Source organism: Thalassophryne amazonica, chromosome 3 (assembly GCF_902500255.1).
Source record: "Thalassophryne amazonica chromosome 3, fThaAma1.1, whole genome shotgun sequence".
Taxonomy (NCBI): Eukaryota; Metazoa; Chordata; class Actinopteri; order Batrachoidiformes; family Batrachoididae; genus Thalassophryne; species Thalassophryne amazonica.
In genome coordinates, this window is record NC_047105.1 from 60,923,473 (window position 1) to 60,937,961 (window position 14,489).

A 14,489-nucleotide genomic window follows, 5' to 3' on the forward strand; every position below is an offset into this window, starting at 1 on the left:
CAGTCCCAAACGCACGCCACCTGGGAGGAAAACCAAAAGACAGCAACAAACCGGCAGCCAGGCCCCCCCAGCCATATAACAGTACCCCACCCTCACGGGAAGCCTCCCGGCGACCACACACACCTGGCCCAGGAGAAACACCCCCCTGCAGGGACCATGGCTGGAAACCGTGTCTGCGTTCATCCTCCAACAGACTGGTTGAACTGGCTGCATCTTTGCCCTTGTTTCTGACAGTCTCTTAGCACAGGTGTGGCCAGGAGTTCCTACACCTGTGCGGTCAGCCTTTATCCAAACATGTGTAATTAGTCATAAAACAAAACACAAACAACCAAAACACCCCCCCCCCCCCCAGAGGACCGTTCCATCAAACCCCAGGGAAGGGGAGAAAAGAAAAACCCAAACTTGAGCTCACAAACAAAAATGCTACAACACCCCCCCCTCCGCCCCCCCAAAAAACATGTAGGGACCAACACCCCCCAGAGGGCCTCCCGCCAGCTCCAGGAGTAATAACCACGACCGAGGTCCCTCTGGGATCCAACGTCACCCACAGGGACTACCAGCGCCTCCCAGAGGACCACTCGTCAACCCCAGGAGACGCCTCCCCTCATGACCAATGGACCCAGCCCCGGCCGTCCATGGCTAGATGGGCCTACAGCCCTTTCCCCCCCAGAGGACACCACAGTCAAACCCTGAGGGCGGAAACTGGGGGGGGGAAAACAAAAAGATACCCCAAACCCCCCCCCTCCCCTCCCGGGTGCAGAGGCTACCTGGGAAACGCCCAGCACAACCCAACTGCACCCCTCCAGCAATGCCGACACCACGGCACACCCGGCTGGAGTCAGAGGAGAAGAGAGGGCATAACAAAAAACAAAGAGAAAAAACAACCCAAGTACCACCCCATCACCCCCCAGGGGACCGTTCCATCTAACCCTGGGGATGTGAAACAAAAAGAAATAAAAGAAAAAACAAACAGACCAACACACAGTTGTTTGGGTCCCTTTCTTGTTTTTTTTTGTTTTTTTGTGTTCTTTTTCAGACAGGCTGCAGGGTCACAACCCCAGACAAATAGTGGAAAACAAAAAATAAAATCCCACACAAAAACCAACTCAAACAACACCCACACAAAATAAACTAACACAAAACAAATCAGTGAGTTATACCGTCAAGCTCAACCAAATGGAACACACCTGTTCCTACTCAAGAGCTTGACGGTAACGTGATTCAGTCACCACAAGGGGAAGCCAGAGTGCTAAAAACAAAAAAACCCCTTTGGCGACAGAAAAAACAAACGAGCTGCTTTTATGTGCGCAGCTGAGTGCAACACCCAACCAAAATGTGCTCAACTAAATAACGCCGGAGCTGAAACAACAGACGCAGTAGTTACCTTTGTCCGGGGAAACGGGGCTACGACTGTAACACAGGAAGCCCAGCGACCCGTGCTAACAGAGCTCCGCCGTGCGCGTGAACCCATTACAAACGCACTCTTGCAGCTCCCGTTTAAACCTCTTATCCAGTCGGAGTGTGACGCGAAGCCGTCGCCAGTCACACTCCACCACGACCCACGGATAAGGCACAACACAGGAACACGGCTGCAAGAGAGCACAAATTAGTATCCAGTAATGGGTTCTCAAACACGCACCTTCCGGGCGGAGAGCCCCGCAACTGATCCGGATAACCACTGAACGTCTGCTGCCGCCTTCCCGGCGCGTTACCGTCTCTGCTACCGCTGGGTCCGTGATGTTTGGCCAGAGACTACTGTTATGTGTCGGACGCAGCCCGGAGAACCGACCAGCGTTTGAAGGACCCAGTATGAAATAAGCAGAGCACGGTACAAAGGCTAACTGAATTTAATACATAACAGTGATAATATAATAACAAAAAGGTGCGGCCTGGCGTGGTGCGCTCCCAGCAGCGCTAACGGTCCGGAGCCAGAAGCTGTTTCGGACCCAAGGACCCCGCCGACACCCCCCAGGTGGCCGCAACAACCGAGTCTGTGAAAGAAGGAACCATTATGTGAGTCCACACTCTACACACAGAACACTTAAAGGTGTACAAACAGCAAACACTTCCTGGCTTGATTACTGATCAGCTTCCCAACCTGCAGGCATGGAACATCCAGTTCACAAAACTCCACTGCAGTGGAAGCTGATACATGACTAACAAACAGCTCAATACAATAAGGTGTGAGGGACACCACATTTACTGACTGTATAACTGTTAGTCACAAAATCTAACGTACCTCAGGAAGTGTGCTGACGAGCGTGAAACCTCACCCCCTCCTCTTTCACAGACTGTGCATCAAACCTGGACGTTCTCAGCATCCGCTGCTGATGAGATGGCTCCCGAGACGACGATCTCACCCGTCTGGTCACAAGGTCGAGTCTCTGGCAAATACACACTGTGCACTCCAGTCTTAAATGCCAACATGTTCCAATCCATCCAGATGCACCACAGCTGTGAGTCCTGACGAGTCGCAGGTGATCAGGGTGAGGTCCTGACAGCCTCAGCAACACAGCCACTCAGTCCCAAACGCACGCCACCTGGGAGGAAAACCAAAAGACAGCAACAAACCGGCAGCCAGGCCCCCCCAGCCATATAACAAGGAAGCCGGAATACCTGGAGAGACCCCACGCAATCACGGGGAGAAAATGCAAACACCATACAGAAAGGCCCCAGGTGGAAAACTAACCCATGAGCTTCTTACTGTGAGGCAACAGTGCTAACCACTAACCCACCGTGCTGCCTCAGACACCATAGTATTTAACTAAAAAATATAGTGTTTAATGTTCTATTCTTCAGCAGTGTGTAAACATAAAATCTAATTTCAAATGACCACACATTCTTATCCTAAATAATATAAAATGTAATGGTTTTTTGTTGTTTGTTTGGTCTGTTATTGTTATTATTATTACATTATTATATAACCTAAACGATTATGTGTGCTGCCCAATAACAACTTGATAAATTCAAACATAATTTACCATAATTTGAAGGAAAAGAAATGTGATTTGGAACTAAAAGAAATAATTTTAATGTGGTCAATCATTTTACATCTTTATATTTATATATATGTTAATATGTAGTACTTTTTCATTAAATTTAAAATATGTAGGCACATTTTTCCTGGGTATAAGCATAGTAATGATGGTAATAATGAGCAGTAAAAGTTAAATATCGTCACCTTCCTAAAATAATGGCCTAATTTTATATTTTCCAAAACATGACTTAGGCCATTATTTTAGGAGGGTGATGATATTGTTGTTGTTGACTCAGTATGGCTGGAAGTGCATACTCCTGCAAAGCTATACTCCTGCAAAGCTATACTCATTTCATTGTGATCGCCGTCTGTGTGTGTGTCCTGCAAAAAAACAAAAAAAAGTTTCTCGTGATATGTTCCCTGAGTAAGTTTATTTGTCTTTTTTGCTGAGAAGTTGTGAAGATGTTGTTGGAGCTTAAGCTCAGTGCAAAGAAACACATCAGCTTGTACCTTTTTCCAGTGATCTCTCTGATTGGACATGACCAGGAAACCACCGTCATCAATGAGATAACAGAGGAGGTCCTAAACACAACATGACATTTTGTACATCACACAACAGCAGCAAGACACAGACTCACACTGTACAGAGGCAGCTATGACCCTACAAGAGGAGATTATACAGCGAGGACTCTATGGCCTGTTTCCTTTGGGGAGTCATTTTGTTTCCTTTTGTTCAAAGCAAATGTATGTGAGACACAAGTGTACCGGAGAAAATTAATACTGATAATAATGATTTTTTTTTTCCTAACAAGATATTACAGTTAAAAATATCAGCTACTGTACATACAAAATACCTGCAACAGAAATTTGTGTCTTTCCTGTTAAATCACAATTATCGTATATAATTTATACAAACAGAACATAAAGCGTATATCGCTGAGAAAAACAAGAATTCTTTTTTGTGAAAAACACATCAGGCTAAAACCACCTTGACACTTGCACACTTGCAATTTGCAATTTGATCCCCGCACTGGCACACGAGATCTACCTTCCTGACACTCTTAGTTGTCTCCCTGTTCCAACACACCTGAATCCAATGAAAGCCTCGTTAGCAGGCTTTTAATGAGCCTTTCATTGGATTCAGGTGTGTTGGAGCAGGGAGACAACTAAGAGTGTCAGGAACGTAGATCTCGAGGACCGATCTTGGGCGCCCCTGAGCTACAACTTCAAGATGCCTGCCAACAATAAAAACGAATAGAAAGAAGATGTCCTTAAAGGCCCCTTCACACATAACAGGACGTTGGGTGAAAGAAGCAGAAACCATCTGAAAATGTCATGTCCACATCAGCCGGCTCTGTGTGTCCAGCGAGCATCGCCTCAAAGGACACCGCATCATATGGACCATAACTCACGTGGTGGACGTGACATTCGGATCGCCAGCTGAATGTTCGCATGACCAGATGGATATTTTCACATGGGGCAGCCTGGCTGGTGATGTGCGCGATGACGCACTCGCTGCTGACCGCATTGCAAAGGCGATATGTGGTTTTATATATTTCCATGTGAGAACAGCATGCAGATGCACGTGCCTCACGGTGGAGTGTTGTGAGGTGATATTCTGCATGGCACGATATGTGCTCCCCAGCTGTGACTTGCGAGTACACAGTGTTCAACAAAACATCTCCCTCTTTGTTCCTTTGTTCTGTGATTATTTATTTAATGTATCTGTTATGTAAATATGTATATAGTTGTTGTATTTATTTATTTGTCCTGCCTCTCTCTGTTCTCTGTGATTTTAATTTAACACTTCGTGTGCACTGACTCACTGTCAGTTCTAACTGACAGTGAGTCGCTAGCCGGCAATCAGCTGAAATGCCCAATGTGCCCACAGTGCTATGCGCAAAGCAATCACACATGAATGAGTTCACACCTTTCCCCTTATCGTATATATGTTTTTATTTATTTTCCACTCTTTCTGTCATGTGGACGACAATTTAGGTGGTGGAAGTGACATCAGCCTGGCCGGCCGGCTGATCGTGCACTTCACACTGTGCTCAGAAGTTGCTGGCCGGTCCCCATGTGATCTTGTCTGTACGTAATTATGAGCACGTCATGAGAGCACAAGAGCCCACACACGTGCATTGTGTGGAGTGTTGTTCATGGCACGATATGTGTTCTCCAGCTGAGTTGCGAGTACACAGCGGTCAGCTGTTTAGCTGGACATTACAGCCATCCGGATGTGCACTGCGCTGTACAGTGATCGCACTCTGGCCACCTCAGCCATACCTGACAATGTTGGATCATAGTGTGGGTGGGGACGACACACTCGCACAGCTTTTGTGTTGGGGGGCAGGGAGCAACACACTTGCACACCATTTGTGTTGTGGGGTTGGGGTGGGGTGGGAGGAGCACACACTTGCAAGCCATTTGTGTTGCTTGGTAATGGCACAGCCAGCTCGAATGTGGTCATCTGCAATCTACTCTCGTGCCGGCTGCGCAAATAGCCCCGCCTTTTCTAAGTGCCCCGCGAGTGTTGGATGCTCATGGGTGGCACCTGGACTTTGGCCGACGCCGGCTAAGAGTGACTCAAATAGCCATTCATCTGGGATTCGCCGACATTTGGCTGCTGGTGTGAAGGTTGCCTCAATCACGCCTTTTGGCCACAGTTTGACATGGCCAATGATTTTGTGCAGCTCCTCGGCCATGGCACGATATGTCCGACCTGCGTTCGACACACCATGCGAATTGTGCGAACATGATCAGATGGCAGTGCAACCTCATCTTGCCCGCCGTTCAAATGGGTTTCCATCGTGAGCGGTACGCAAATTTAGAGTACATGCGCTGTGCTGGAATGGTTGTGGCGACTGCTGTACAAAGCATTTGAGGCGGCTGCAATTTTCTGATTTGTGTCATACCATTACTCCTTCATGCGCTAGTCAGCTTCAATCGTGTTATATGTGAAGGTGCCCTAAGGACGGTCAACTACGATCTCTATATCTTCTGGTGGATCAGCAGCATCTGCACTCTCATGTATGATGACGTAAATCCTGATGGTGGTCTTCTCCATTTGGCTTTGGACATCATCAAAGTTCTTCTGCTCCTCAAGAAGTAGTGCTGCAGCTGTGAGATAATATAGAGCCCTTTTCTTGTTTTTAAGAGCTTTTTTGGTCTTCAACGTCATGCTTACCATGCGTGCCGTCCATACCATGTCATATACTGTACAGAAACAATGCGCCAACAATACTTGAACCAGGCATAAATCAGTCGTGCAATAGCGTGGCACTACGTGCCAATGCACACAATTTTCGGTCACGCATTGTGTAAAAAGTGCGTAACTTATGTGCAAACATGGTGTCAACAGTGCGCAAACTAGGCTTTCCAGCGTACCATCTAAATTACATAAATTGGCACGACAAATTGCGCTGCAGTGCAGAACCAAAATTTGTGCAAAGTGGCTTAAGAGTTTCCCAACATGCTGCTCTAGGGTGAGAGATTCCTGTCACATCATTTATGACTTTCCCACAGAAAGTGTGTCACGGTATCTTATTGAAATTTGACAGAATCCTAAACTGTTTCCAGACAAGGTGAATTTTGTTCATGTGGACAATAGAAGACTGTGAATTGTTTTCTGAATACAAAACAAAATTATAGTGGTGCTGAATAAAATCAGTTCTTTGCCTAATTTTTTAACTAAAAGGAACTACACCTTTTAAATTTTAACTTTTTTGTAAAAAAAATAAATTTAGTCCAACCAACTCTCAGATCTTCTGCAGTCTAAAAGCAATACTTACATCAGTGTTCACTTCACAGTCCATCTCACAGCTCCTGGACGGTCCACACTGTTAAGCAAAATGTTTAATAAGTTCATAAAGTCACCGGCCACTTTATTAGGTACATCTGTTCAATTGCTTGTTAACACAAACAGCTAATCAGCCAATCACATAGCAGCAATTCACCATCTAGACATGGTGAAGATGACTTGTTTAAGTTCAAACCAAGCAACAGTATGGGGAAGAAATGGGATTTAAAGTGACTTTGAAAGTGGCGTGGTTGTTGGCGCCAGACAGGCTGGTCTGAGTATTTCAGAAAGTGTTGATCTATTGGGACTTTCATGTACAACCATCTCTAGGGTTTACAGAGAATGGTCTGAAAAAGAGAAGATATTCAATGAGCGACAGTTGTGTAGATGAAAATGGCTTGTTGATGTCAGAGGTCAGAGGAGAATGGGCAGATGGGTTGAATGGGTGACTGCGTGATCCTATCATGTCAATATGGACCTTGGCGAATCTATGCTACAAAGATGTAAGCCAGTTCTGAAAAATAGGGGGTCCAACCCAGTATTAGCAAGGTGTACCTCGTAAAGTAGCTGGTGCGTGAATATGTGAAAATATTTTTAAATGGATGATTTATGACCATTACTTAATAATTAGTGGCTGTACCTTGTGTGAACCCTGACGACTGTCCGACACGTTACTGGCCAGGATTTTAAACTTATCCACCCATGCTTCTAAGTCGAGCTTCACTCCAACCACTGAAGAGGAAAAAACACCAGGAAAACGACAACAAGGCATGCACTGAAAAGATGTTTATGTAGATAGAAAGCATTGTCGAACTTATGAAATAACACACCTCTGCATTAGGTTGTTCATAAAAAATAAAAAGTATTTCTTACCTGCAGGTTTGAGAAGTTTTCCTCCTAAATTAACCTCTACAGCAGAAGTAACCAGTACTCCAACAGTGCCATTTTCTGCACCTAGAAGGTCATCTAATGCTTTTCAGAAATAATCCACAATCATTCCCATTGTTTGCTACGATATAACCAAATAACTGCACATAGATTACTAATGGAATAAATTGGATTTGCAGGGTTACATGTTTTTGTAGGAGCTCTGAACATGTAGCCTCTGTTGTCGAGGCTCCGTCTGTAGTAGTTCGAATTAAAAGGTTCAGGATCCTCATCCCACAGCTCTGCAGCACTAAAAACACCACAGACATAACAGCTCTGAGAGTTCAAACCAATGTATTTGATCTTCATACACATTGAATAAGTTCATCATACTCACACATTGGGGAAAATGCGTGTTATTCCTCCATCTGTCGATGCAAATACAGCCAGGAATCCGTACCTGTAACAGTGAGACGTCACTGAGTCGGAATTGCTGGTCAGAATTATCTGTTTATTGCCGAACAAGGCACTAGAGCATGTTTTTGTTTTTACTGTTTTTGTTGGGGTGTGAACAAAATAACTCAAGGAATTTTGATATGATTGGGACTGAAATTGGTGTAATTTTTAAGGGTCAATCAAGGACAATGTGATATCATTTTAAGAAGAATCCAAAATCTAAATTTATCTCTAAGATAAATGTAGAATCCTTTCAACTAGCCTTCATTTTGTAACATAAGATGTTGAAGTAACTCCTGAACACAGTGTATGAGCACTTTTTGAAAAAAAAAAAAATGCAGTGGGGCTACAAACTACAATATAAAGGCACTGTTTTGTACTTGAACATTTACGTTCCTTTAACTAATTTTAATATGAATGAGCACACTGGTTTTTAATTTGGCTTCATATTAGATAGAGTCAGATTTAGTAAGCTTTCTAATCATTTCATGAACAACATGAAGATGTACTGTTCCTCACAGGAAGAAGGTAGCAGGTTTGGTTTGACAAAAGCTCAGGGGCCTCATGTACACATGCTGCATAGACACAGAAACGTGGCATACATCCTTCTCCGTGCTAACGTCCAGATAAAACAAAAGTGAAATTTCTGTGGAAATGTGCTGTGCCCCACGCCAATTTCGTGGCTGGCGTATGCACGTTTCTACAGCTATTGTTGCCTTGGGAGCACTTAGAGGTGAGGCTGGGAAACTGTTAATAATGTGAAAACAAGAAGTCATCAGAGTGATGTGTACATCAGTGAGTCAATAGTGTATTTGTTTAATTGTCCCAAATGAGAACGAGCACAATGCACATTTGGGCACGTGTGCATTCAAATATGGTTTTTTTTTTTTGGGCATGTGCATTTTGTTGATGAAACTAGAGCAGCAGAGCTTCCTGATAAGACCCCGATGGTCTCCCTGTGTTCAGGATTTGTGAATAAACGCGTGCGTAAAGTTGTGAATGTCACACACTATCAGCCGCACCGCACTTCACCATTCATTAATAGTGTGGTTCATTTAATTAGTGTCATCTGACCCCAGGGGACCGTGGCAACCCGCTAAGAATGTGGCTGATGACCCCGCTAACAAACCCCAACACCGACCAAAGGAGGCGATACAATGAACTCCATTCCCACACTCGGACAGTAGCGGAACGAGCAATCGGCCTGCTGAAGAGACGGCAGCGTTGCCTGGACAGGTCGGGGGGTGGGGTGGAGTTTTGCTGTACTAACCTGAGAAGGTGTGCCGCATTGTAATGGCCTGTGGCGTCCTCCACAATGTGGCACACGTTGTGGAGGACGCAATTTGTACATGTTCAATAAAGTCCCTCTAGCAATCAATTAATCATAAACAATATTTATGTTTTAACAGCATCTGCAGGAGGTCGTGCGCATATGTGTACATGAGCTTTTGACAAGAGCGGACGTTAGCTTTGAGTTAGCGGAGGTTAGCATGCATGCTGATGTCCACGAAAATGTAATTGTAAATTATTCCAGGTGTTATCAGGTTCCAAACCGCACTTTCAGTTTTAGAAGTGTTTATTTCTCGCTATCGTTTACATAATATATGAGAAAGGACTTATATTAAGCCAAAAACGAAACGAAGTTAGCAGCTAGCAACACCAGGAAGTGACGTTACCATGCTAACGTCCGCAAGATCATACCATAAAAATAGGAACAGAATGTGACTTTTTAACCTCTTAAAATAGGTCACAGTTAGTCATTTTTTAACTTGTCCAAGGTCTGTGTCCCAACAATGTTCCCTGTGAATTTGAAGACTCTGTCAGTAATAGGACTGGATGTATGCTGTACACAGACAGATGGACAGATGGACGGACACAAAGCCTTCGCAATACCCGATGGTAATATTTGATGGCCTCGGGTAAAAAGAGACAGAGAACTAACATTATCATGTTAAAACCTCTTTATGTACAACATTTTTTCTTACCTTGTCTTCCGCATAAAGGACATCAGCATCTCTTTGTCTGACACTTCTTGGATTAACTTTTTTCCTCAGCTTGGATGTCTTTTCTCTTTTATCTCATTTTCTTAGCTCTTTTATCTAATCTTTTATTTATTCTGACAAAAGTATGTGGATGTATTTGCTAGAATTTTGGTGAGTGATCCTGTAAATATCATTTGTTCTGTTTGTCAACAGATTTGATTGATTTGGCACTCAGAAAGGGTTAAAATAGTGAAACTCCTTAAGGTTTTAATTGTCTGACATTTTGCAATCTAAGTATGTGGACTGTCAATTGGAGCAAATATGCAGCCTGTATGCAATTTTTGAGCTGCCTGGTGTGTGTACAGGGTTTCATTCTTCCAGAATCCAGCTTTTCTGACCTGAAATGAGGCTCTTGGGAATCATGCATATCCATTTGGGGGGGCTGGTTGCACACAGATCAGTCACTGGTAAATGCAATGACAGCTCACCGCATCAACGTTTTGTGCGCATTATTGGACTTTTCAAGGGTCCAGTGAACAGTGCTGACAAATCCAGTCATGGATTTGTGACAGGAAAAAGTGAAGTTCTCAGTTTGCGAATCATAACCACAAAATTAGGAGCAAAAAAAAAAACCAAACAAACAGAAGAATGAGTGACAGAGATGAAGCATCCGGGCAGAGCTGAAGTGGCCGGGGGGAGTTGATGCAGCCGGGGGGAGCTGAAGCGCCCAGCCCAGCCAGACACCCACAGACTTGCTCAGATAGAGAGAGACAGCAGCCGGTGAGATCGAGCAGACACACTCAATCTTAAATTCTTCTCTTTTGGACATATACACACACCTAGTTTGAGCAACTGAGCTTCTGCAAATTTGTCTGAGGCAAGTGAATAATCTGAAAATGTGACATTTGTGTACCACTGAAATCAATGAAAGTTTTATTGGCTAACGTTAGCTTAGCATTTAGCTGCACAATCAATCCACTCAGTTGAGCTGAATGAACATTTTATATTTGTAATTTGTTTTTTAACTTTTTTTAGTTTTACCAAATAAATCTACACAATAGTATATATATATATGTGTGTGTGTGTTACTGCTCTGACTATAAGAACACTCTTAACTTCATATAACTTAGATTTTTTTAATTTATAGTATCTAGTAATCAGACCTTAAAGAAAGGTGTATGTTTTGCATTTTGTATCATTAGTTATACCAACCCAGTCTCACAGCAAGTCTTGATTCAGCAACACGAAATATACATTAATCTACTGGTTCGTGATATTGTGACGAAAAGCGCCTCATTTTCGTCATGGCAGCACAAATTCATTCTAATTCATTCCGTGATGGCTGCACAAAATTAAAAGTTAAGCGGGGGGTCGCGGTGGTTATGATTAGGGTTGGGGGCAGGAGTAGGGTTAGTAATAGTGAGTTAAAAAAAAGCCCTGTCCCGAAAATTTGACTAATTTCTTGACGGGACGACGAAAAAAAAACATAAGACTGGGCTGGTTATACAGCTTCATGATGAAGTGGTACAGAGGAGGGTTTTCTTTCACCAAAACATTAAATCTATGCTTGCATCTCAGATGTACCTTCTGGCAAATTGTATCTTAACTTTCAGGGCTTCGTTTTAATAAAATCTTAAATAAAAGAAAAGATAAGTGGCAATTAATCAGATTATTTACAGGTATTATAGGAAAGGGGCCGATTACTTAGGCAACCCATCATCTTGGCTTTTATATTTTTTATTAATTTATGTCAAGTTGTAGAGATTTACTTTCGGTTTGAGTCTAAGGATATAATTTTAGAAAATTTTATATTGAGAAGCCTGATTTACGTTTTGTATATGAAATGCCATAAACAAATTAAAATGTGTGAATTTCCAAGGGTCAGGTTAAAAAAAACAAAGAAAAAACATTTTTGACAAGCTAGATAAGATAACGCAAAATAGTACTGAGTAGTGATTTTTCTTGACAAATCAACTTTAAATACAATCGTACAATTTTTACAGTTGTTTTTGTAACTGAATTTATGTTACCACTATGTTCTTGTGTGGAATGTTCATAAATTGTTATATGGCTGGGGGGGCCTGGCTGCCGGTTTGTTTCTGTTTTTTGGTTTTCCTCCCAGGTGGCGTGCGTTTGCGACTGAGTGGCTGTGTTGCTGAGGCTGTCAGGACCTCACCCTGATCACCTGCGACTCGTCAGGACTCACAGCTGTGGTGCATCTGGATGGATTGGAACATGTTGGCATTTAAGACTGGAGTGCACAGTGTGTATTTGCCAGAGACTCGACCTTGTGACCAGACGGGTGAGATCGTCGTCTCGGGAGCCATCTCATCAACAGCGGATGCTGAGAACGTCCAGGTTTGATGCACAGTCTGTGAAAGAGGAGGGGGTGAGGTCTCACGCTTGTCAGCACACTTCCTGAGGTACGTTAGATTTTGTGACTAACATTTATACAGTCAGTAAATGTGGTGTCCCTCACACCTTATTGTATTGAGCTGTTTGTTAGTCATGTATCAGCTTTCACCGCAGTGGAGTTTTGTGAACTGGATGTTCCATGCCTGCAGGTTGGGAAGCTGATCAGTAATCAAGCCAGGAAGTGTTTGCTGTTTGTACACCTTTAAGTGTTCTGTGTGTAGAGTGTGGACTCACATAATGGTTCCTTCTTTCACAGACTCGGTTGTTGCGGCCACCTGGGGGGTGTCGGCGGGGTCCTTGGGTCCGAAACAGCTTCTGGCTCCGGACCGTTAGCGCTGCTGGGAGCGCACCACGCCAGGCCGCACCTTTTTGTTATTATATTATCACTGTTATGTATTAAATTCAGTTAGCCTTTGTACCGTGCTCTGCTTATTTCATACTGGGTCCTTCAAACGCTGGTCGGTTCTCCGAGCTGCGTCCGACACATAACATAAATTCAGCTACAAAAATAACTGTAAATATTGTTTTATTGTATGTAAAGTTGAAATTTTCAAGAGAAGGCACTACTCATTACTATACTATCTATCTACTATCAAACAAAGTTTGTTAACCTGACATATACACTTTAAAGTTACTCAATGATAATAGTGAACATCACATTGTCATTAAAAGCTTAAATTCATACAGAAGGGATAATGAAGATAATTATGTCCACTCAGTTTGAATATGAACTTTACTTAAGGGATGGTCAGCATATCCACTGCACACTGACACTCGCGTGCTGGTGCTTCCTATGTGCCATATCTGGCTGGATCACACTTCTGCATTACCTTATCATAGAACGAAACACTGTCCAAAGTGTAGGCGCCATCTACTGGGCAACATATACATTTTACTTCAACAGTCACTGCACACATTGTGTCATTGTGCCATATAATGATCAGATTAACATTGAGTCATATTATTAATAAATAGGATATTACAGTAGGGCTAAGATGAAAAGATATTTTACTGAATATGGATTGCTAGAAAATGTTTACTTTCTGTGTGCAAAATTTAAAATTACCATGTTATTTCTCATCTTAGATATGCAAGTGACATAATGCCTCCTATGATGGATGACACCAGAGTTGAACTGTGGTGGAACGCAGTGAAAAAACACTGAGGTACCCAACATTTGCCAAGTTGGAACTCTCTGCTTTGTGCCTGTTTCATGGTCCTTAATTAGCGTTTTCCTTCAGTATGATGGCCAACATCATGCAGGCCAAAACATCAAGACTGACTGCAGAGACCTATGGGGCCTATGAAGTTGTGAAATACAGCCTGAAGGCCATGCAGGTCTCAGCAACTGGCCACTACTCTAGACCGTCAAATGACAGTCCCATCAACCCATCACTAGTAAGGAATGTCAAACACTCAACCCGGAGGTACAGGGCAGAGAACCAATGAAAGGCAGAACTGAAGGCTCAGGGTTACAAAATAATTTTTGAGCCTACTGGTCAGGACCAGTAGCACCAATTTTCTTACGGGTCCTACTGGTCCAAGGTAGTGGCCTCAGGTATTTGGAAGTTCAGAGCCTCCGACGGTGAGCGTCAGCATAGCATTAATCATCACATCATGCGCATGTATTCAATCAATATTGTATTTGTAAATCTATAGCATAATAGAACATTTTCATTTTGTGTTGAATGTATGTAAAGTAATAAACATTTGCTTACATGATCCTCTGCTTTCATGTGAATGTACTGTGCACCTTATACTTCACTTTTCTGTAATTCTGGCCTTGTGCTCATCTTACGCAGCCCAAACAGCTGTGTAAGCTCTATAATATCTCAGATTTTTTGAGGGGGGCAACAATTATATCTATTGCTTCTCACAGTAGTATTATAAAAAATTTATGATTGTTGAAGAAAATCATGTTAAAGTTTCACATCACATTCAGATTTTGAAGCAAAATACAACAGCTGATCTAAGTCAACTTTTTATGTTTGCC

The 14,489-nt window shown here is 43.1% G+C and overlaps 1 protein-coding gene across 3 annotated transcripts in view; it reads right to left on the reverse strand.

Annotated features, from left to right (window-relative positions):
* Nucleotides 1–14,489, reverse strand: part of LOC117506832 (voltage-dependent calcium channel subunit alpha-2/delta-2-like) — a 151,069-nt gene that overhangs the window by 11,884 nt on the left and 124,696 nt on the right. For all 3 annotated transcript variants that reach the window (XM_034166462.1, XM_034166461.1, XM_034166463.1), the window contains exons 26-31: nucleotides 8,041–8,103; nucleotides 7,850–7,953; nucleotides 7,650–7,748; nucleotides 7,417–7,508; nucleotides 6,769–6,816; nucleotides 3,488–3,559 (exon numbers count right to left, since the gene is read on the reverse strand). In XM_034166462.1, coding sequence (XP_034022353.1) covers nucleotides 3,488–3,559; nucleotides 6,769–6,816; nucleotides 7,417–7,508; nucleotides 7,650–7,748; nucleotides 7,850–7,953; nucleotides 8,041–8,103 — 478 coding nt within the window. The remainder of the gene's footprint in view (nucleotides 1–3,487; nucleotides 3,560–6,768; nucleotides 6,817–7,416; nucleotides 7,509–7,649; nucleotides 7,749–7,849; nucleotides 7,954–8,040; nucleotides 8,104–14,489) is intronic.